Source organism: Anser brachyrhynchus (assembly GCF_964034855.1).
Source record: "Anser brachyrhynchus genome assembly, chromosome: 26".
In the NCBI taxonomy this organism is placed as follows: domain Eukaryota; kingdom Metazoa; phylum Chordata; class Aves; order Anseriformes; family Anatidae; genus Anser; species Anser brachyrhynchus.
In genome coordinates, this window is record NC_137719.1 from 5401336 (window position 1) to 5421966 (window position 20631).

General features: G+C 60.9%; 1 protein-coding gene across 1 annotated transcript; it reads left to right on the forward strand.

Annotated features, from left to right (window-relative positions):
- Positions 1–89: 89 nt before the first annotated feature.
- On the forward strand, positions 90–16271 carry LZTS1 (leucine zipper tumor suppressor 1). Its single transcript, XM_080568732.1, has 4 exons — positions 90–235; positions 11219–11709; positions 11923–12744; positions 13776–16271. The coding sequence occupies exons 2-4, from the start codon at positions 11359–11361 to the stop codon at positions 14442–14444; spliced, it is 1842 nt and encodes a 613-aa protein (XP_080424858.1). The 5' UTR covers positions 90–235; positions 11219–11358; the 3' UTR covers positions 14445–16271.
- Positions 16272–20631: the final 4360 nt, after the last annotated feature.

Genomic DNA, 20631 nt, shown 5'->3' on the forward strand with positions numbered 1-20631 from the left:
GCTTGCGGCAGCCGGGGAGGGAAGGGGGAGCTGCGGGCGGGGCTGGGGGGGGGGCACGGCCGGGACACAAAGGCCGGGGGCTGCTCCGGGGCGGGCCGATGAGCGGGGCTCCCGGCTCCAGGCTCCTCCTCTGCCGCCGCCGCCGCCGCCGCCGCGCCGGGGATGCTGCGGCCGGGAGCGCACCGGGAGCCCCGCGGAGCGCAGCGCCGCGCCCGGCACCCAGCGGGCACCCGAGGTGGGCGAACCCCGCGGCTTAGGAGGGGGGAAAGGGGGGACAGGGGACGAAGGGGACAGCTCCGGGGGTGGCCTCTCGGGCTGCTCCGTGGCGGCCGGGGGCGCGGAAGGGAGCGCAGCGCCTCGCCTCAGGGGGGTACCGGGCACCGGGAGGGGGTACCCGGGGCGCAGCCGGTCCCGGGGCGCTCAGCACGGCGCTGGGAACAGCCTGGAGCCTCCGGTGGCACCGCTCGGGGCTCGGGTACCCGGTGCGGGGAGGGCTGCCCACGGCCCGGGGGGGGTGAGGACGGGAGCCCCCCCGGCCCGGAGGTGCCCCCCGGAGCATCCCAAAGCGAGCGCGGCCCCGGCTGCGCGGCCCCGTGGGGAGCGGGGCCCCCAAGGGCTCGGCTCTGCCCCTCCGCTCCCCGCCAAGTCTGGGAAACTTCTTCTGGAGGCGGCGGGGAAATTCCGCGCCTTCAGCGCCCGGCTTGGGGCTGCTGCTGCTCGCACAGCGCCCGAAGTCCCCGGGGAGGGAAGGGAAGGGAAGGGAAGGAGCGGGTGCCTTCGGGGTGCTGCTGGCACCCAGCCGTCCCCGGGAAAGGGACTGCGTGCCCGGGTCAGGAATTATCCGCCGGTGGTGCCCGGCTGCGTGGGGCAGGACGGGCAGCGAGCGGGTGGGCGGCGTGGGTGGGAGAGGGTTGGCGAGGCTGGGGGCTGGGGGCACCTCTGGGTGCAAGCTCCGAGTGTGTCGGGGTGCTTGGCGCGGCTGCGTGTGAGCGTGCAGCTGGGTACCGCTGCGCTGGCCGTGTTTCAGCCGTTCCTTGTGCGCACAGATGCGTGGCCGGGCTGGTTCTCGTGTCAGCGCCTTCCTCGGTGCGGGTGTGCAGGATGCATGCCCGGCCGTGCACCCACGGAAACACACGGGGGGAGGTCAGGGCTGCCCGCAGGACGCACGGCCCTCGGATCCTGGAAAGCCGGGGATTAACCTCAGCCTCTGAAAGCGGTGCTCCAGCGGGGCTGTGGCTGTGGCAGGACTCGGCTCCGGGCTGTCACTGCTCACCGCTCCGCACGGCTGCCGGCAGATCCACAGAGCCCGGCAGTGGCTGTCTCCTGTCCCAGCACAGCTTGGCACGGCATGGCACGGCACGGCAGGGCTCCCCTCTTCGCTCAGCTGGCTGGGGAGTTTGCACCTGGCCGTCTCCGAAGGAGCCCTGCAGGGAGCACCTCGCTTCTTGTCATGGCTCAGGAGTTTTTGGCCACGGGTGCAGCTTCCCAGCGGGGTCCAACACGCGCAGCTTGGCCCAGGCTGGTGGAGGAGCCCCCGGCAGCTCCCACCCGGCCCCACCGAGCACGGCCGTGCCCCCACACCCCAGTCCCAGCTGCATCACTGCTACGAGCCCCTTTTCCCCTGGGTGTTTGCAGCTGATTTTCTGTCGTCCCCTTCTGCCAACACCCCCAGCGCTGGTGTCAGCCCCTTCCAGCTGTGCCGTGCCCCGGGCACCTTCTCTCCTGAGGCTGTCGGAGCACCCCGGTGCCAGGAGTTCCTCTTTGCAGTGCTCACAAGTGAGCCGAGGCCTGTGCACCCCTGGGGGTGCTCACAGCGACGGGAGCAGCACCCAGCCCAGCTCCCTGAGCAGCTCCCGCGCCTGGCCGCATTCCTCCGGAGAGCCCGGAGAGCTTGTTTTCCTCTCCGAAGGCTGCGGCGAGTGCAGCGCAAGCAGGAAAGAGAGTCCTCGCGAGTCTCCGCTATCAGCCCTCCCGATAGCATCGCTCCAGACGCTGATTAACCTCCCTTTGAAATAATTGCCAGCGGAGAGCCTGCCCGGCTGCTCCCCGCCTGGACCCAGCCTCCCCCGCCGGCCCCGCAGCACCGACCTGCCCGGCTCGCACCTATCGAGGGCTGGGCTCCTCCGAGGGTCTGCGGAGCCCCCCAGTACCCATTTCGTGGTATCCCCCGTGCAATTAATCACCAGGGCCGCTAATCAGTGGGACAATGGCTTGTAAGCGCGAAATCGTCAGAGCAGGGGCAATTAATGGCAGCTGCAAAAGTGCACTCGGGAGAAAAACCGTGTCCGGGGGGGGGTTGGCAGCCCCTGCCATGCCCCCAGCTGTGCCCGTGCCCCTCCTGCTCCCCGGTGACCCCCTCCTCCTGGCACCGCGGGCTGCTAAATTGGTCCCGAGTCGTTCCTTGCCACCCACCCCTTAGTCACTCTTCCCTGGCAGGCAGCGCTGCGGAGCGGTGGGAGGCAAACGAATGCGAGACTCAGGCAGGGAAAGGAGGTTTCAAGCAAAGCCGTGCGGGTGCAGGGACTTCCAGGGCAGGCGTCCCGTGCTGAGGGTGCAGGGGACAGACCCCGGTGGGGGTCACATCGGGCGCACGAGGAAGCAAAAAGGGGGAGCCCAGCCCGTGCAGGTGCGGGGCAGAGGCAGGGATGCTGCCCCAGCCAGCCGCTGCTGCTCTCCCGTCCCGTGCCTCTCTCTGATGATATTGTTAGCCCTAAATCGTCGCTCTCCCCTCTTTGGAAGCCTTTCTTTTGCCGCGGGCAGGTACAGTCACGCTCAGCGCCCGCTCGGGTGAGGCACCCGCGGCACGCGGCGAGGTGGGCAGCTCTCAGCGCCACCGGGAGCAGAACCCAGCCGAGAGCTGGATCGCGTTCCCACCTTCCTCGAGACCATTCAGAAACCTGTCCCCGCCTGCGGCAGCAGGAGCCCAGCCCCAGGCACGCTCCGCGGGACGCTCGGTCACCCCCAGACACCCCGCGGTGCGAGGAGCTGCGTGGCCAAGTGTGAAATGATAGTAGCGCTGCTCCAAGCTGCTGCTACCGCCGCTTCCCAACCTCCTGAGCACCGTGTGTGCTTCTAAATATTTTTCCTGGAGGTGGCCAAGCCTCTCCTTGCCTGATTTACCTCCCGTTGCGTGCTCACGGGGCTGCCCTGGGTGCGTGGTGGGCTGGCAGCAGCTGCAGCGGGGCGCACGGCGCGGGGCGCGGCGAGCAGCGGTGCGGCAGGAGTGGGCAGGAGCTGCGTGGATGGTTGCCATTAGGGATTAGTTAAAAATAGCCGGGAATGCACAAAGATTTGGCACGTGGGTCACCGAGGCTTTCCTGCATGGCTTGTTTGCCGGCGGTGGGTTTTTGCGCGCGCTGACGTTAAGAGAAGCCCCCCTCGGGCACGGTGCTCGGCGGGCTGGTGCTGGGGAGTGCCGGACGTGCGCACATGTGGCCACCGCCTGGTTTTGGGGAGCAAAATCCAGGGCAGGGGGCACCCCGTGGCACTGGTAGGGCTGGGATTACACCAGAGCTGTCAGCGAGCCCCATCCCTGCTCCGCTGTGCAGCTGGGGGGGGGCCTCAGGGCAGCAGCAGCACCATGTTTCAGACCTTCCTCTTCCTCTTCCTCACACGCCGAGTTCTCCTCCTGGGCTGGACGGGGATCTCGTTCACCTCCTCAGGCCTCCGAGCAGGCCGGCTCCTTCCAGCAGAGGGTAGCAATGCGTGCGCCTGCTCCCCTCCTCGCAAAAGGGTCTCCGTAATTATTTATCCTCCTCTGCTGAACCTCTCGCCCTGGACAAGTGGAGTTCCTCTCCCCCACCGCTGTTTTCTAAGGCGTTTATCGAGTTTTTCCTACGTGCAGAAGGGATGAACGTGGCCACTGGCCATATTGCACAAGCAAAGAAAAGGATGTCAGAGGTTGGAGCTCAGAAGCTGGAAGGAGCGTTTCGGTTTCTAATCGCCTTTTAGCGAGACTCCGGTGGTAACAGCAGCAAAAGCCAGAACCGCACCAACAGACAAACTGCCCTGGAATGCCAGCGCCCGTGTTTATTTTTTTAAACAGTTAAACGACATCTCCATAAGCCAGTTATGGGCGATCTCGTTTAAAGGTTAATTGAGTATTCCTTGCAACTTTGAAGCACATTTCTCCTTGGAGAGACTCGCTCCGTTTGGCAGCCAGGCATTAAAGGGGTGGTGTTCACAATGGGCCAAGGCTGAAAAAAAAAGAGGAGGAGGGAAATAGGAAGCGAGAGCTGAATTTGCCTTTTTGGTTTTTTTCCCCCTTCTGTGGCTGCTGCGCTGAAGCCTGGCTGAGCGGAGCAGGGCTGAGGACTTGTAACACTCCGGAGAGCAAGAGAAGGAGGCGAGGGAGGATGAGAAGGCAGCGGCAGCACAGCAGATGCTCTGCACGGCAGGGACCGAGCCGGGCTTTTCATCAACAGGCAGAAGTTGCCTTTTCTCAGCTCCCTCTTGGCTGAGCGTCACGCAGGGTACAAAAATACCCGGCATTCAGGCACATCACGGCACAACTGGTACCTCAAACAGGGAAGGACAGCGCCGAAATGTTGCCTGGCTCCCTTCTGGAGCTCAGGCGCGGTGAAGCCAGGCACGGACCTGACCCGGAGAGGATCTCAGCTCGGTGGCAGATCTCGATCGAGGTCCTACCTCGAGGGCAGGAGCAACGAGGGCCGTGCTCCCGGCTGCTTCTCAGCCGCCTGGGAGAGGGGGGGAGGCAATAAGAGGCGAGAAGATTGCCAGCGGAGCCCCGTCTCCATGGCAGCCCGCAGCTCCACTTCTAAATTTTCCCCTGTGCACGGAGAGGATGCTTCTCCTCCGTGTGCTCCGGGGGGGCTGCGGCAGAGAGAGCCTCACTCGGGGTGTTTTCTGGCAGCCGGGGAGGGACTGGCTCGTGGAAGAAACCTGTGGCACCACCACCTTGTCATCACCTGGGGGGAACAGGCTCCCCATCCCTCGTTACTGCCCTATCCATAACCAGGGGACAGAGGAAGGGACGTGCAAAGCCCATGGAAGCAGAAAGCTGGGAGGAGAAGTATCTAGGGCACATCTCGAGTTACGTGAAGTTCTTGCTATTTTGGGCTGGACCCTTTGCATCGACTAGACCCCGACGAAAGCGCGTGGGAGACGTGTAGGACACGGGGGGCTGCAGCCCCTCAACGAGCTCGGGCACCCTGCAGGCATTAGGGGACGGTGCCTGCAGCTCCCAGCCCCGCTCGGAGGCACCTGCACGATGCACGGAGCCGCTGAAGCCGCCTCAGGCACGCCAGCCCCTCACAACCATCCTTTTTGGCTGCCCCCCCCCCCCGCCCCCCCCCCAAATCTTCACACCCTGGCAGATTGTGTTTTACAGGGTCGGAAATAGATGCGCGAGAAGGGGCCTCGCGGATCCCAAGTGAAAGCCGGGCTCAGCTGTCACCCACCCCGGCACCAGCTGCCAGCCCCAGACGGTTCCCAAAATAAGCAGCACCGTGGCGGGGAGGCGAGGCCCCCCCCCGAGGCACGGAGCGGCCGCTTCCCACCTGCCAGCCTGGCGGGGACGGGCGGCGAGGGACGCGATCGCCCGCACGGTCCTCCCGGGACTGCGAGCTCCCGGGGACGCAAAAACCCTTCCTGAAAAGTTGCCCCGTTAGCAGAAGGGTGCTGCCGGGAGCCTCGGTGCGGAGCTGGTCCTGCTGCGGGCAGGGTGCTGATCCCCGGGCTGCAGGAGGTGGCCGTGCCCAGGTGTGCCCCCAGCGAGCAGCAAACCTGCGGGAGACAACCCCCCGAGCTTTTCCGAGTTTCCAATTAGCGGGGCTTTAATTGCAGTATTAGTTGCTCATTAATGGGAAAAGCCAGATGCTCTGAAGTTAAGCTGAAAAGATCTTTCTCCCCAGCCCGGGAATATTTAACCGCATCTCGTACAAGCGTTCCCTTTGTACCGGGAGCATGACTGATCTGACTTGCGTGGGCGCCGCTGAATCACTGACGGGTGCCGAAATCTGCGCGAGGCTGCTGGCAGGAGCGGGATGGAGCCGCCAGGAGCTCCGGGTAGCTCGGGGGCCACAGGTGGTTTTCCTTCGCGTGGAGGCAGGCGAAGGCTGGGAACTGGTTCCCTGCCACAAGCTCGTGTAGAAAGGCAGCGCAGCCCTGAGCTGGAGGGCTCTGGGTTTAACCTAAAGCGGGGTGAGAAACATTCGGGCGCTGGTCTGAGCTGAGGGATGGGGACGCTGGGGCAGACCTGAGGTCACCGGCAGAAATAGGCGGCACAAGGAGCTCAGAGAAGAGCGACAGACCAGCCCCGGGTGGCAAGAGCAGGGCCAGCAGAGGATCAGGACCCTGGAGCAGCATGGGGACGTCCCGATGTCCCGATACCCTGATGTCCTGCTGTCCCCGTGCCCCGATATCCCGATGTCCCCATGCCTGGTTTGTCTCACTTCTCAGTCCCTCTCGGGCTAGGGAGGCAGCAAGAATAGCGCACCGCTTTTTGCAGCCCGCGTCTTTGCTTGTGCTGTTACTTTGTGCTCGGGCCAACCGTCCGGTACGCATTTGCTGCGAGGGAAGCACGAGGCTCTGCAGGAATGCGGACGCTTGAAGTCGCGGGGCTTTGCTGACTCGCCCCGAATTTCTGCAGGTTGTGCAATCGTCCCCGGGCAGGGCCAGGAGCCTCCCTGCCTGGCCGGGGCTCCCGCTCAGGGAAACGCGGCGGTTTCCCCGCGCAGCGTGAAAGGAAGCTCTGCACGGCGGGCGTTGAGTCAATATCCTCTAAAGCTCGCTCTGCCAATATGATTCATTGTCGATTTGAGAAATTCCTCTTATCCTAGCACTGGCTTCCCCAAACGTAGCTTAAGCCAGGCGCCTACAACCTCACAGCGCCGCTTTGCCCTGCTCACCCACGAAGGCCGCTTGTCGGCTCGCCCCAGCTCGGGACCGGGCTCTCCCTCGCCAGATGCCTTGCCCAGATGGGACACGGGTGCGTGAAGCTCCCTTGAGCTCTTCTCAAAGCAGATGAAGCGTTCAGCAATGATATTTTGCCTTTCCCAGCAAGGCTGGCAGGAGTAAGTGGTGGGGAATAAGTGACACCCGAGCCGTTCTCCTGCAGGAGCCGGGTGCGAGGAGGCAACGCTTGGTGCTGCTGCTGGGTTTCAAAACGGGTGCAGATTCCCTTTTGTTGCTTTTCTCCCCATTGAGCAATTGAACCTTCACCTCCAGGGCCCGAGCGGGATCCCGGTAAGAGCCCAGCTGCCAGGGGACACTGGCAGGCACGGCGCAGCCTCCGACTGCCGCACTGGCACCGAGCCCACCCAAACCTCTGCCAAACCCTCTGCTGGCTCCTCTAACAAGCCCCAGCCAGGGGGTGTGAATTCTCTCAGTGTTCATTGAAATAACATTAAGTGTGATGGACTCCCGGGCTATTAGAGTGGATGTAACATGTAATTGAGGCCGGTTATTCTTCATCTGGAGTGTCCCCCTCCGCTAATGGCAAATCAGGGCAGAACACATGGCGCGCGCTTTGTGCGCCCCGATTCAATTCACCCGCTGCCTCCGATCAAAACGATCCCAATGAATGTCAGTGAGTGAGCGGGGGACAATGACTCGGAGTGAATGAAAGCCTTGTAATGGGGCCCTGCGCCGGCACCGAGCCACAATTGAGCACCGCGAGGACGGCGGCTGCCTGGGCGGCGTTCGAATTCATTCCCATTAGCGCCATTAGGGCAAAGATTATGGGGTGGGGGCAAGGTCGGTGCCGCCGATGGGGCTCTCCAAACCTCATTGCTTCCATTTCTTTGGAGACTGAACTGAGCAAGGCTGGAGGAGGGCACTGGGAGAGAGGGCTGAGCGGGAGAGCCCGAGCAGAGGAGCAGAGGCAAGGGGATGCTCGCACAGCCCGGGGCGGCCCCTCTGTCACCAGCCTGGTGTTCGCCAGCATCGAGGACGTGCGGTCCTGTTTAATCCAGCAAATCCCGGTTTTGATTCCAGATCCCAAGCCCGGCTCAGTGGGACTGCTGCTCTCCAAGTTTTGGATTAAGCCGCCTCTTCATAAAATCATTTAGTCAGATGCTCCAGGTAGCACGTGCATGGCTTTTCACCATGGAAATGCCCACATTTTTCCCCTGGGGCCACATTCTTAGCGTCTCAAAGACCCAAATCGTTGAGCAAAACAAGGGCACATCACCTGGCGGCGATCGAGGGAAAGAGGAAGGAGACGGCTCCTGGATCCAGCTCTTGGCAGCTGCTGCTGCTTCTGTGTTATCTGTGCATCTCCCAACAAACACCCAAATGTGTGGGTGCATCTGCACAGAAACGATGAATAATAATGCAAGAGGGAAAAGGAGTAGGCGAGAGGGTGCAGGGGAGAAGGAAGCTCTCCCATAGCAGGGGGAGAAGAACAGGATCAGCAGGGAGGGAGTTAGGCTGCAAAGCCCGGAAAGAAACGAAGGCTCCCACTAAGGTGACCTGGCTGGGGAGAGCAGAGAGAGAGGAACTGCCTGTGAAAACTTCGCGAGGAAAAGGGAAAGGCTTCAAAGAAGCTGTGCTGCGAGGAGATAAGATTAAATTCCTGCAACAAGGGCAGCAACGGGAGAGTTGTTCTCCTGCGCATGATTGCAGGGCAGGCATGATTGGATTTGGGAAGGAATGTGGGATGCCGCTCGTTTTTTTTCTCCTCTTGCTGAAAAAGCAAGAGTGGGGCCAGCCCCGATTCCCCCTGCCCAGACAGCCTGGACCTGCTTTTGTCAGCAGCCTGTGCCCGGGGGGGCTGCGTGGTGCTGTGCTGCCTCCGGCCCCCTGCCCACAGCTGCACGCTTGCACCCAGGGGCACACAACGCGGGGCACCCACCGCTGCTGGGGCGCTTGCATCACTCCTATTTTTGTTTGTCCACCCCCATTTTACACTTTGCAGTATGCTTAACCTAGCTGAACCGTGGGGCTGCTGCCAAGCACGCAACCCCCCCCGTGATGTCTCTCTCTCTATGCATATGCATACACACACATGCATATATATACATGCTTGTACGTCTATAACGAGTAGTTTTCGGTCAGCTCAGCAAACCAATCTGGCTCCCTGTAGCGTCACACGGTCACTAGATGTGACGCAGGGGAAGCCACAAGCACACAGGGAGGCTGAGCAAGGCAGGGGACAAATCCAGCCCCCTCTGGGAGCACCAGCCCGTGCCCTCTGCTCGCCCGGCGCGCTGCTGTGCTCCCAGCCCCGCTGCCTCCAGCACCTTTTGCTCTCTGCTAACGCTGTACGGTTGAATGCCAACTCCTCCACGGCTTTCAAAGTGCTCGTTTTTAAATCGAAAGAGGGAAGGAGAAGAAAAAGACGTGCCCGGCCCTCCCAGGCATGCGTAGGAGGGCTGGGATTGATTGAAACGCCTCCTGCCAAGAGACTGGAAAGTCCCAGCTCTCCCTCCCCAGCGTTTCTCCCATCTTCTGCAGGCACTCAAAAAAAAATAAATAATAATAATAATAAAAAAATCAAGGCGGCAGCAGCCCGAGGGACACCCACGAGGTGCTCCGGAGCTGCGGACCTGCGCCGTAGGGCGCCAAAGCTCCCCGACACCTCTGCCATCGGTGTGCGTGAATAGACCGCTGCCTTCCCCTCGCTGGCTCACACATGTTGAACGCTGTCTCCGAGATGCCACAGCGAGAGCTGGCAGCTTTTGTGCTGTGACACTGCCTTTTTTCTTCGGCAGGCAGATACACACAGGCGCGGTGTCGGGAACACGCCGGCGGAGCAGCCTTCTGTGCCAATTATCCTGTTCCCTGCAGCGCTTCCTCCCCCTCCGCGCGCATTATGCCTCTTACCCTGTAAAAATGAATGAATCCGAAGTCATCGATCACTTTTAACATAGCAGCAGCCAGGCAGCAGCTCAGACCCCGCTCCTTGCTTACTTCTCTTAATCTCTCGAAAATGGATTTAGGGATTAAAGCGGATATTCTGTCTTTCTGGGACTTTTGGTTGACACTTAATCAATCTGGGTCCTCAGGGCACGGAGGAAAAGAAAACAAATAAAGCTGAGGGAAGAGCACAGGTTGCGGTTGTCCTGCTCAGGGTGCAGAGGAACCAGCAAAGGATCCCGATGGAAAGTCAGGACAGGAGGAAACTGGGGGAAACGCGGGAGCAGCTCCCTAGGGCTGTCAGGATGTGGCTGCATGGGACAAGCAGGCAGCACCCAACCCATGCCATTGACCCCATCCTGTGGGTGCTGAGCACCCCGGTGCAGAGCCCAGCAGCACTGAGCAGTCTGCAGGCAGCGGGGAGGTTTCCGATTGTTCGCGCTCCCCAAGTGACTCAGCCACCAAACAATTCCCCTTTTCTCTCCCGGCTTCCTATGCAACCTGGATTTAGCTCACTTTGATTGTGCTCTAATTTCTGCCTACCAGCAGCTCATCCCCCTTCTCCCCACCTCACCCTTTAATTACCCAGCTGGAAGGTGCATCTCCATTATCTTCCTGACACGGGGAGCCGAGCACTGCACAGGCCACCAGGAGCTGGGATTTTTTTCTCTCCCCCCACTAACAAAGAGAATTAATGCAGAGCCCGGCATACCTCCGAACCGTAATCGCAGCGCTCAGCGCACACACACAACGCCTCTCGTCGTCTTAAGTGCTGCACCGGCATTAAGCGTAATTAAGCCTCACAGCATCCCTTTTCAGGCAGGTTAAGAGGAGCACTGGAAATTGGAGAGAAATCCGGGAGCCAGAGGCTGCTGCAGGAGCGGCGCTGAGCGTGGCTGTCGGGAGACCAGATCCATCCTGCAGGGCACAAGCGAGTGTTGAAATCGGTGCCTACCAGGCACCGAAGATCTCTCTAAATCCTCATTTTCAGAGCTTGCCGTGCAGCCCCATGAGGCTCCTGGTGTGCCCCTGCACCTGGCAGCCCCCTTCCAGCACCCAGGCATGGGGCAGGAGGCACCCAGCCGTGCCATGGTGTGTGCCAGCCTGCCTCGGGGAGGCAGAGAGGCTTCTGGAGCTGTCCCCATGTGCTGGGGAAAGCCTTGCTCCTCCCTTAGCCCCACGGTGAGCATCCCTCTCCCTTTGCACACACCCAAGGCGCACGCACGCCCTTTGCACGAGCCCTTCCAGCTGCCTGTGCCAGCTTGCACCCAAACACACGTGCACTCGCGTCGGCACCGATCCAGCTCGGCCCATGGGTGCAGGATTGGCCTGGGGGTGCACAATCCCACCCGTCCTCCCCCCGCCCCAGCCTTGCTCACCCCTCTCTTTACCCCCGCAGGACCTCAGCTCCGGGGCGCAGCGAGATCTTTGCTATGATTGCAGCAGCGGCCGGCTCTGCCCGCCGCCCGGACGCCCCCCCAGCGCGCCGCCCCGCCGGGCCCCGCTCCCCCCGCCGCGTGCCCCCCGCCCGGGAGCAGCATGGGCAGCGTCAGTAGCCTCATCTCCGGCCACAGCTTCCACAGCAAGCACTGCCGAGCCTCCCAGTACAAGCTCCGCAAGTCGTCCCACCTGAAGAAGCTCAACAGGTACTCGGACGGGCTGCTCCGCTTCGGCTTCTCGCAGGACTCCAGCCACAAATCCGGCTCCAAAAGCAGCAAGAATGAGGACTTCTTTTACATCAAGGTCAGCCAGAAGGCGCACGGCTCCCACCGCCCGGACTACACCTCGCTCGCCGGCGGGGAGCTGGGCGGCCAAGCCGGCACCAGCGGCATGGACTTCGGGACGCCCACGCCGCAGAAGCTGATGCCCTTCCCCGGTCAGCTGGACGTGGTCAGTAGGGGACAGGGTGCCCCAGATGTGTGGGTCCCTGCCCCATCGGGGCTGCAATTATGGGGTGGGGAAGTGTGTGGGGCTGGTTGCTGATGGGTTTTATCACAAGGCTGCAGCTGGGGGGGTTCTGTGCTTTGGGGGGAGGCAGAAGGGATGAAGGAAAGATGCTTACGTGGTGTGGGTTTGTGCCGACGGGCTCTGCTCTTCCCACAGGGCGCGGAGAAGCCCGCTGCGCGACCCACCGCCTTCAAGCCGGTGCTGCCCCGCTCCGGCGCCATCCTCCACTCCTCCCCGGAGAACGGGGGGCACCTTCCCCAGCAGCTGCACCCCCCGGACAAAGGCAAGGAGCAGGAGCTGAAGCCGGTGCCGTGCTCGGGGGGGCTGTCCGACTCGGGCAGGAACTCCATGTCCAGCCTCCCGACGCACAGCACCAGCAGCAGCTACCAGCTCGACCCCCTCGTCGCCCCCCTGGGGCCCATCAGCCGCTTCGGGGGCTCGGCGCACAACATCATGCAGTGCGCCGTCATCCAGGACAGCAACATGATGAGCCTCAAGGCCATGTCCTTCTCCGACGGGGGCAACAAGATCATCAACCCCGGCAAAGCCCCCCACCACCACGCCGCCGAGAAGACCACTTGCATCCGATCGCCCATCTCCACGGACGAGTCCACCATCCAGGAGCTGGAGCAGAAGCTGCTGGAGAGGGAGGGAGAGCTGCAGGAGCTGCAGCTGAGCTTCGAGGAGAAGGAAATCAGCTCCTGCCAGGCCTACGAGGAGAAGCAGCGGCGCTGCAAGGAGGAGCTGGAGGGCCTCAAGCAGAAATGCAACAGCAAGCTCAAGCAAACCTCGCAGAAAACCCAGCGGACGCAGCAGGTCCTCCACCTCCAGGTGTTCCAGCTGCAGCAGGAGAAGAAGCAGCTCCGGGAGGAGCTGGAGAACCTGATGAAAGAGCAAAACCTGCTGGAGACCAAGCTGAGGTCCTACGAGAAGGAGAAGACCAGCTTCGCCCCAGCGCTGGAGGAGACTCAATGGGAGGTAGGTAGCGCTGGGACAGGGCCGAAAGCAAAGGCTGCACGGGGGAGGAGATGGCGCCAGCACCGGCAGCAAACCAGCGGCTCTTCCCCATTTTATACCCACACCTTTAGCAGCACGGGGGGGCTGAGCAGTGCAGGGGGGGCATGCACCCAGCCCATGCACCCTCCATACCCAGGAGGTAGATATTTAAGCCAAGGGGAGCCCCAGTCTGTCACCTGGCGGCTCTAAGCTGTGGCTCTGAACCTTTAACCCCTCAGCACTTCACATCGTATGAGGAAAAAACTTCCACATTAAATAATCATTAAATAATATTAAAATAATATTTAAAATAATTTAAAATTTAAATTATTTAAATAATTTAAAAAATCATATTTTAAAATAATATTAAAATAATTAAATAATAAACTCAGTCATTAAAATAACCCAGTGCTTCCAACCTCCAGCGCAGGGACTTCCAGGCTGCCTGCCCCAAGGGAGCGGTAAGGGGCTGCCTTCCCATGGAGTCTTGGCCTTGCTGTGGTCCTTTATTGAAAAGCAGTAAAACCTCTCACCCCACGCCGAAGCTTAATTTTCTTACTGATTGGGTGTCGCTGAGCAAAGACCGTTAAACAGCTGAAAAGTCAGATCACCCACTGAATTAAATACACCAAGCTATGTTCCCTGTGACTGCGCAGGGAGGAGCGCAGCTCGTGCCCGCTGTGCTTCCAGGAGCTTGGTGTTCTCCTTGGCTCCCTTTCAGGCAAGGGTTTACCGTACAGCTTGCAAAGACACCACAAGTTATAGGATATGATCACCATCCCCTCCCCGTAAGCCCCGCCGCCGTCCCACCCCCAGGGTCCCACCAAGAGTAGCTGATGCTGATACCCAAAAGCCACCCCTGGGATCATCGGTCCCAGCCCTGATGGGGCAGAGGGGGGAGCTCAGTGGGATTTCCCTGCCCTGCTCCCATGGGTGCCCCATCCCGTGGGGTTCAGCCCCACCGTGGGTGCTCCCCGAGCACCCTAACCCGGGTGCTGCCTCCCTGCCCGCAGGTGTGCCAGAAGTCGGGGGAGATCTCCCTGCTGAAGCAGCAGCTGAAGGAGTCCCAGACCGAGCTCAACACCAAGACCTCCGAGATCCTCAGCCTGAAGGCCCAGCTGAAGGAGGTGAGGGCCAAGATGGACGGGCTGGAGATGAAGACCCAGGACCTGGAGGGCTCCCTGCGCACCAAAGCCATGGAGCTGGAGGTGTGCGAGAACGAGCTCCAGCGCAAGAAGAACGAGTCCGAGCTGCTGAGGGAGAAGGTGAACCTGCTGGAGCAGGAGATCGTGGACCTGCGGACGGAGCTGGCCGTCCTCAAGGAGCAGCTGAGCGAGGCCCGGGACGGGGCCAGGCCCTGCCAGGCCATGGCGGACGATGCGCAGGCCCTGCAGGGAGAGGTGGAGAGGCTGAGGGCCGAGCTGAAGGCCGAGCGGGACAACAACGAGCAGATGACCTCCGGCTTCCAGCACGAGCGGCAGACGTGGAAGGAGGAGAAGGAGAAGGTGATTCACTACCAGAAGCAGCTGCAGCAGAGCTACCTGCACATGTACAAGAGGAACCAGAACCTGGAGAAGATGCTCCAGCAGCTCGCCGCCGGGGAAGACGGCAAGGAGCCCATCGAGCTGGACATACCCGGCGCCGACGTCCCCTACGAGGACATCATCGCCACCGAGATCTGACCCGGGTCTGCCTTCTCCTCCTTGTACAGTTGAGATGAGCCATGTATTTATTAGCGGAGCTGGCGGCCTGGCCAGCTCCCCTCCCTCCCCGCGTCGCCCCGCGGCGTGCCCGCCGCTGCCTGTCGTGTTGCAGAGGTGAAGAAGCCACTCGTGCCAATGGTGACGTGCCAGCAGCCCCCCTCGCCTCCCCCCTGCCCCCCGGTAGGACCGAGAAGCTGGTGATGGGGGCGGGCAGGGCAGCAAACGCTCGGGTAACGGAATGATGCAAAATGCCCAGGACCCGCGTGGTGGCACGGCTCTGGGGACGGGGACATCACCAGCTTCAAGAGGAAAGAGCCCCCAGCACATCGCCGCCACAGCCTGGGGAAAGCACGGAGCTGCTCTTGGGTTATTTATCTTTTATCAGCTGATGTTGGGCACACCAGGAGCCACGGAGCCAGCCCAAGTGCCCCAGCTCAGGCTGGAAGCCCTGACCCCCTCCTCCTGTCCTCCAGCTCCTGCAGTGCCTCGGGAAGGACCCTGCACACACGCACACACTGATTTGCACCCATGGACGGGAGCGACCCTCGGTGTGCCCCATGCACAGGGGGAAGCACCGGCTCCCGGAGGGACTCACGGCCGTCAGCTCACCCAAGGCACCTGCCAAGAGGTGCCCGGTCTCCAGAGGTGCCTCTCGGGAAGCAAAACGCCTTCCAGCTTCAGGGAGCAGAAGGTGGAAGTAGCCAGAAATCAGCAGGGATTTCTATTTTTAAAGAAAATCCAGAGTTAAATGCTTCCCACCTTCTCTGTATCTTTTTAGAGTTGCAGCAACCAAAAATGCAGATTTTTTCCCCCTATTCTCCCGTCACAGCAGTCACTCCTGCCCCAGGCTGAGCCAGCACCCAGCACCAAGCCCCTTACACCCAACACCCACATCGGCATCACCTCCCACCCACGACCACCGTGCACCCGCACGTCCCTTGTCCCCATATCCTCACCCGAAGCCCCCCAGTCCCCGCTGTGGAGCGCAGGGACCCCCTGGCGTTCCCACAACACAGCTCAGAGCCCCTCGCCCTGCTCCAGCCAGCCGGCACACACAACACACAGAAACCAGTCTGTGCCTTCTGTACCACCCCAGCACCCCGGCACGTCCCTGCTGAGCCCAAGCCACGGCTTGCTGGAGAAGAGCAAACCCCAGACTCCAAATCTGGCTTTCGAGATGCAGGGCAGGGATGGCCACCGCGTTGGGATGGATGGCCACCGCATCGGGACGGCCACCCTGTGCCCAGTTTTGGAGAGCCAAAAGAGCAGGGGACGAGGGATGGCTCCCAGTGCCTAACGCACCGGCTCCGCACCCAGCCCCTCTCCAGCTGGGATTTTCTGCATCACCCAAGCCATATCCTTGCCCCGAGCGGGTCTGTCCCCCCCGCACACCCCACATCCGAGCCAGAGCCCCTCTCCCACGAGCTTTTTCCGTGCCAAACACGCGCAGGCGGGAGCGGAGAGCCCTGCCTGGCCGCCCAGCCCCGTTCCTGCCCGTCCCCGTCCCCGTCACCCCATCCCCGCGTCCTCAGCAGCCAGCGCTGTACGATGTGATCGCCCGGAGGCGTCGCCGTGCTGCCTTTGCACAACGCTGTGTGTGACCGTATGCATCGCAGATGTGTCGCTCCCCGGTGTGAGTAGCGGCTGCCCTGCCCCCACGGCCGCAGCCTGTACATATAATTATTTTTCTGCAGGTTTTTTTGTTTTTCCTTTTTTTTTTTTTTTTTGGATGTTATTTCTGGTGACTGATGTAAACTACTGGTAATTTTATGGTTTTATTTATAAATAAATTTTTTAAAACTTACCTCGTGCTCTCCGAGTGCCTGCTTCGGCGGCGGTCAGAGCGCTTCTGCCACCGGTGAACACCCGAATTTCTCCGTGCCCCTCTCCAGGGCACATCACCCCCCGATCAATGCACCATCTATCACGGCAGGCACCGCGGTCCCCTCTGGGGACATCCTTCCACCTGGCCCTGCTCCTTTCCAGCCCTGCCAGTGCTTTCCTGCATGGGCAAGCGGCGTTATCGCTGCTTTGCAGCTGGGATAACCCATGCATGGCAAAGCAGCGAGCGAGCGCGGGGGTGCTGGAAAGGAGGAGATAATCCCCCCGCGTGCCGCCGTCCTTGCAGATGGGTCGATTTTTGTCCCTCCCCAGCGATGGAGCCATAGAAAACAATTACAGAGAGATACAGGGAAAACAGCTTGGCAAAAGCCGGCACATGTTTTGACTATTTAACACTGTTTTCCCCCAAAACTGGGAGCACAAAAAAAAGGGGAGCACTCCAACTGCGGACAGCACCACTCGTCCCAACCCGCCAGGCTGCTCCCACGGGGCCCGAGCCACGCACGGGCTGCTCCGTGCCCCAAAACCTTGGTCGGTACCAGCCCCAGCCCCGCTTTCTAGGGAAACCTTGGCATCGCCGGCGCTGCCTGGGGCGCGAGGCAGGTTTATTTTTAGAGCCTTTGAAAACTGCCAAGGAGAAAGGAGATAGAAAGCCGTGCGTGCGAGCCCGCTCTTCCCCGAGCGGCACCTTCTGTTGCAAAACACCTCCGGGTGCCGCCGGCTCAGCCGGGCTTATCCCGTGTTTGGGTTTAGGGCAGCAGCAGGGAGGAGCCCCCGGGCCGGCTGCTGTCCCATCTCATCCCAAGTTATCCCAGGGAACGTCCCCAGCCCACGGAGGACACAACAACGGGGCAGTGCAGCGGGGACTTAACGGGGCCACCTTTGTCCTGATGTAGTGCTGTGTCCCCGCTGTGGTGACAGCCCAGCAGCCAGGGCAGGGAGAGGGGAATGGGAGAGAGACGGAGGGAGCGGAGATCTCGAATGTCCAGGGCAGCCCTAAGGAAGCTGCTGGTGAGAAAAAAGCTGTGCCAACCCCGCAGGAGGGCTGGGAGCATCCCCTGCCTCAGGTGGCAGCAGGAGCAGGGCAGCGGCACCCGCCAGGACCCCGTGGGGTTGTGTCAGGGTGCTGTGGGACTGCAGGGAGAGCCAAATAGCAGAAAGAGCCGTGGCCAGGACACCGCTGTCGCTGCACGCCCAGGAGGAGTGCTGGAAGGAGCACAAAGCCCCAGTGATATGGGTAAAGCCATTTCCCAACCCCTTCTGCTGGACATGAGCGGGGCAGCATCGGGGTGTCGAGCACCAAGCACAGGGTGCAGCCAGGAGATGGGGGCACAGGGAGAGAAGCACCAACAGCTCCTGCATCGCCCCACGGGCGCTCGGGTTCCCTGCTCTACGTTAGCGCTGCTCCAGCTGCCCCAGCCTAACCATCAACAGAAGGAGTTTGAATTAGCTGTTGAACTAATCAGCGGATGCAAATAAGCTTGGAGACAGAGGAAAGCTGATTTGCATCTTCTCTTAACACCCCAGTGCCACTGCACCAGTTTCTGGCCACGGGGTGGGGGGGGGAGGCGCTGAGTCGGTCCCAAAATCTCAGCAGGGCCAGGACCAGAGCTGCCTTTGAAAGAGCAATTAAAGCGAGCCACCTTGCGCACGCAGGGCGATGGAGGGTCGGAGGCAAAGCTGCTTTTGATGTGCAAATAACCTGCAGCAGCTCTCCCCACCAGCCCCTGCCTTGCATCTGCCAGGCGGGCTGAAAACCCGAGGGCCGGGGTGGGGGAAAAACGCGTCCAATGTTTGCTCTCCTCCCTTCCTGAACCAGACGACAGCTGTCGTGTGCTGCTCGAGCTGTCGCGTGCTTCTCCGAGGGACCCAACGGGCTGAAATCAGGCGGCGGAGGGGGGATAAGGCCCCCAGGCAGTCCTCATTAGTCATTACTCAGAAAACAAAACAAAAAAAAAAGGGAAAACACTGTGTAAACGCACTAGGGCGGCAGCTGTGAGCTCAGCACGTCCCATTTAGCACGGTACCTGCTGTCTCCGTGCGGTGAAATATTGCTGTTTGCTCAGCACCCGGCTAAGCGCCGTGTCGGGGGATGTGGCCTCACGGCAGAGCGTCCCTCGCCCGCAGACGGCCCAAACCCGTGTTCCCTCGGTGGGGTTTCTAAAGCTCTCACCCCCCGGGGATGCGTTGATCCGAGACCATCACCTCGTGCCCGGGTCTCCTTTGCTGCCTGGCCCTTGGTGGGGCGAGCAGGAGGAGAGCTGGCAGAGAGCATCGCTTTGGGGACGAGGGAAGCCCCAGGGCTGGCCAGGCTGGGGGAGACACCCCCATTTCCATGCACATTCCTGTGGCCGGTGCCACCAACTGCAGCCCCTCGTCCCCATTTGTCTTGGGGTCAGGGTGCCCAGAGAGGCTTTGCCCACACTCGGACAGGAGCCTGCTGCCGGCTCGCAGGGGGACGCCCCATCCAAACGCCCTTTTGCTTTCCCTTCCCTTCGAGCTGGAGGAAGGGCCACGTTCCCAGCGCCGCGCTAAAATAGCTGAGCTGCAAGCCCCAGCCTGCTCCCGGGGCCTCTGGCTGAAGCTAGCTGAAGCTATTTTTGTCCTTCCCCTCTTGCAGGGCCCCGCGCCAGGCTCGGGCTGTTCGCTACCTGCAGGACCGGGGACCTGCCGGTGAGCACAGGTCGCAGCGATGCTGTGCCCGTGCTGGCAGCTGCATTTCCTCTAGCAGCGGGAGTCGGGAGGAAGACAGAGCCTCCTCTGCCTGGATTCGTGCCTCCAGAGCTAGCTCAGGTGTGCTTGGCCAGGAGCAGCACAACCTGGGTGCTCACCTGCACGAGTCTGGGGCAGATCAGGGCTGGACGCTGCCGCCAAACGTGCCTCCTTAAACCAGAGTTCGTAGCGGTTCGAACGGCAAACAAACCTGAATTAGCTCCCCCAGGTAGGAGCTGGAGAGCCCCGGCAGGCCGGTTTTGTGTCTGAAAGCGCAACCCTTGACCTTACAAAACCAGAACCAGCCCTGATACACGCATGCCCTGTTTTTTTTTTACAGTCAGTGGCTAAGAAGCATCACCGCTTCAGTGCTGCTTCCAGCAGGTCTTGTAATTTCCAAAGCACTTCTTGCACTACTATTTAATAGAAAAAAGCGTTGTTTCCAGGTGATGCAGAACCCGAAGCAGCCCTGCCCTGGGGAGCACAGTAACGGGGCTGGTGCAGGAGCTGCGGGCAGCAGCCGGCTCCGTCCCCTCTCCACGCGCCCAGGCAGGGCGGGCAGTGCCGCTGCGTGGCTGCCGCGCTCCACCGCAGCCTCTCGCGGCGAGCAGAGTTCTCCCGCATGCTGCAGACAGCGGCTACTTCATCCCCAGCACAGAGCCTCCTTGGTATTACATCCTACCCAAACCTTCGTCTGGCCCAAAGGAGCCATGGCCAGGGCAGGCTCGCCCGCGCGGCTGAGCCTTTTGCTTCTCATTCTTTCCCCCGTGCTCCCACCGGCTGCGAGTTAGCAGGGCGCAATCGCAGGGGATATTCACATAACGGCAAAATTCCTTTCATTTCGCTCTGAATGCTTGCGAGGGCCAGGAGCCCCGTTACCGGCGCACGCATACTCGCAGGTATCTCGTGAGAGGCAGCTGCCTGCTGCGCCGCGCTTACCCACCCTCAGGAATGCCTGCGCAACCTTTGTCCCCCCCCGCACACGCCACCCACCGAAGGATTTCAGGAATCCGCTGGACTTTGGAATTTCTCCTCTTCCTCCTGTTCTCAAAACCTGGGCTAAGCGCTCAGAGTGCTGCCCCCTGCTAATGAAGTTACTCACATGCCTCAACCACAGGTCTCCCTCAAGAGAGGGCTGTAAGCTGAGCTGGTGAGTGGGTAGAAAGCATCAAGGCTTTGTCCTGATTTTTTTTTTTGGAAGCCATCACATGTGTTTAGTATACTACATCCTCCTTCCTCTTCCTTCCTCCACAGCTTTAAACAAACACCATCTTTCAAGCTGCGGGACGATCACAAGGCCATTATTAATGCTGAGGACATGGGATTTGTAACTCAGCATCACTCTCGGTGAAAAACCTACTGTCAGAACCAGCTTGGACATTTAAATGAATTTTTAAAAAAAGAGGTAGTGTCTTCATCTACCCCCAAGGACTTCTTGTACTGCCACACAAGCAACAGCTTGAGCTGTAGCATAGCAGAATAGTTAATAAGAGAAGACCCAAGACAGCCTCAGGCTTTTATCAGTCAGAACAAACCCTTGTTTACAGAGCCAGTGTCAGAACAGCTCAGGAAGTCGGGGCACGATTCTTGAAAGATGAATGGCAACACTGGC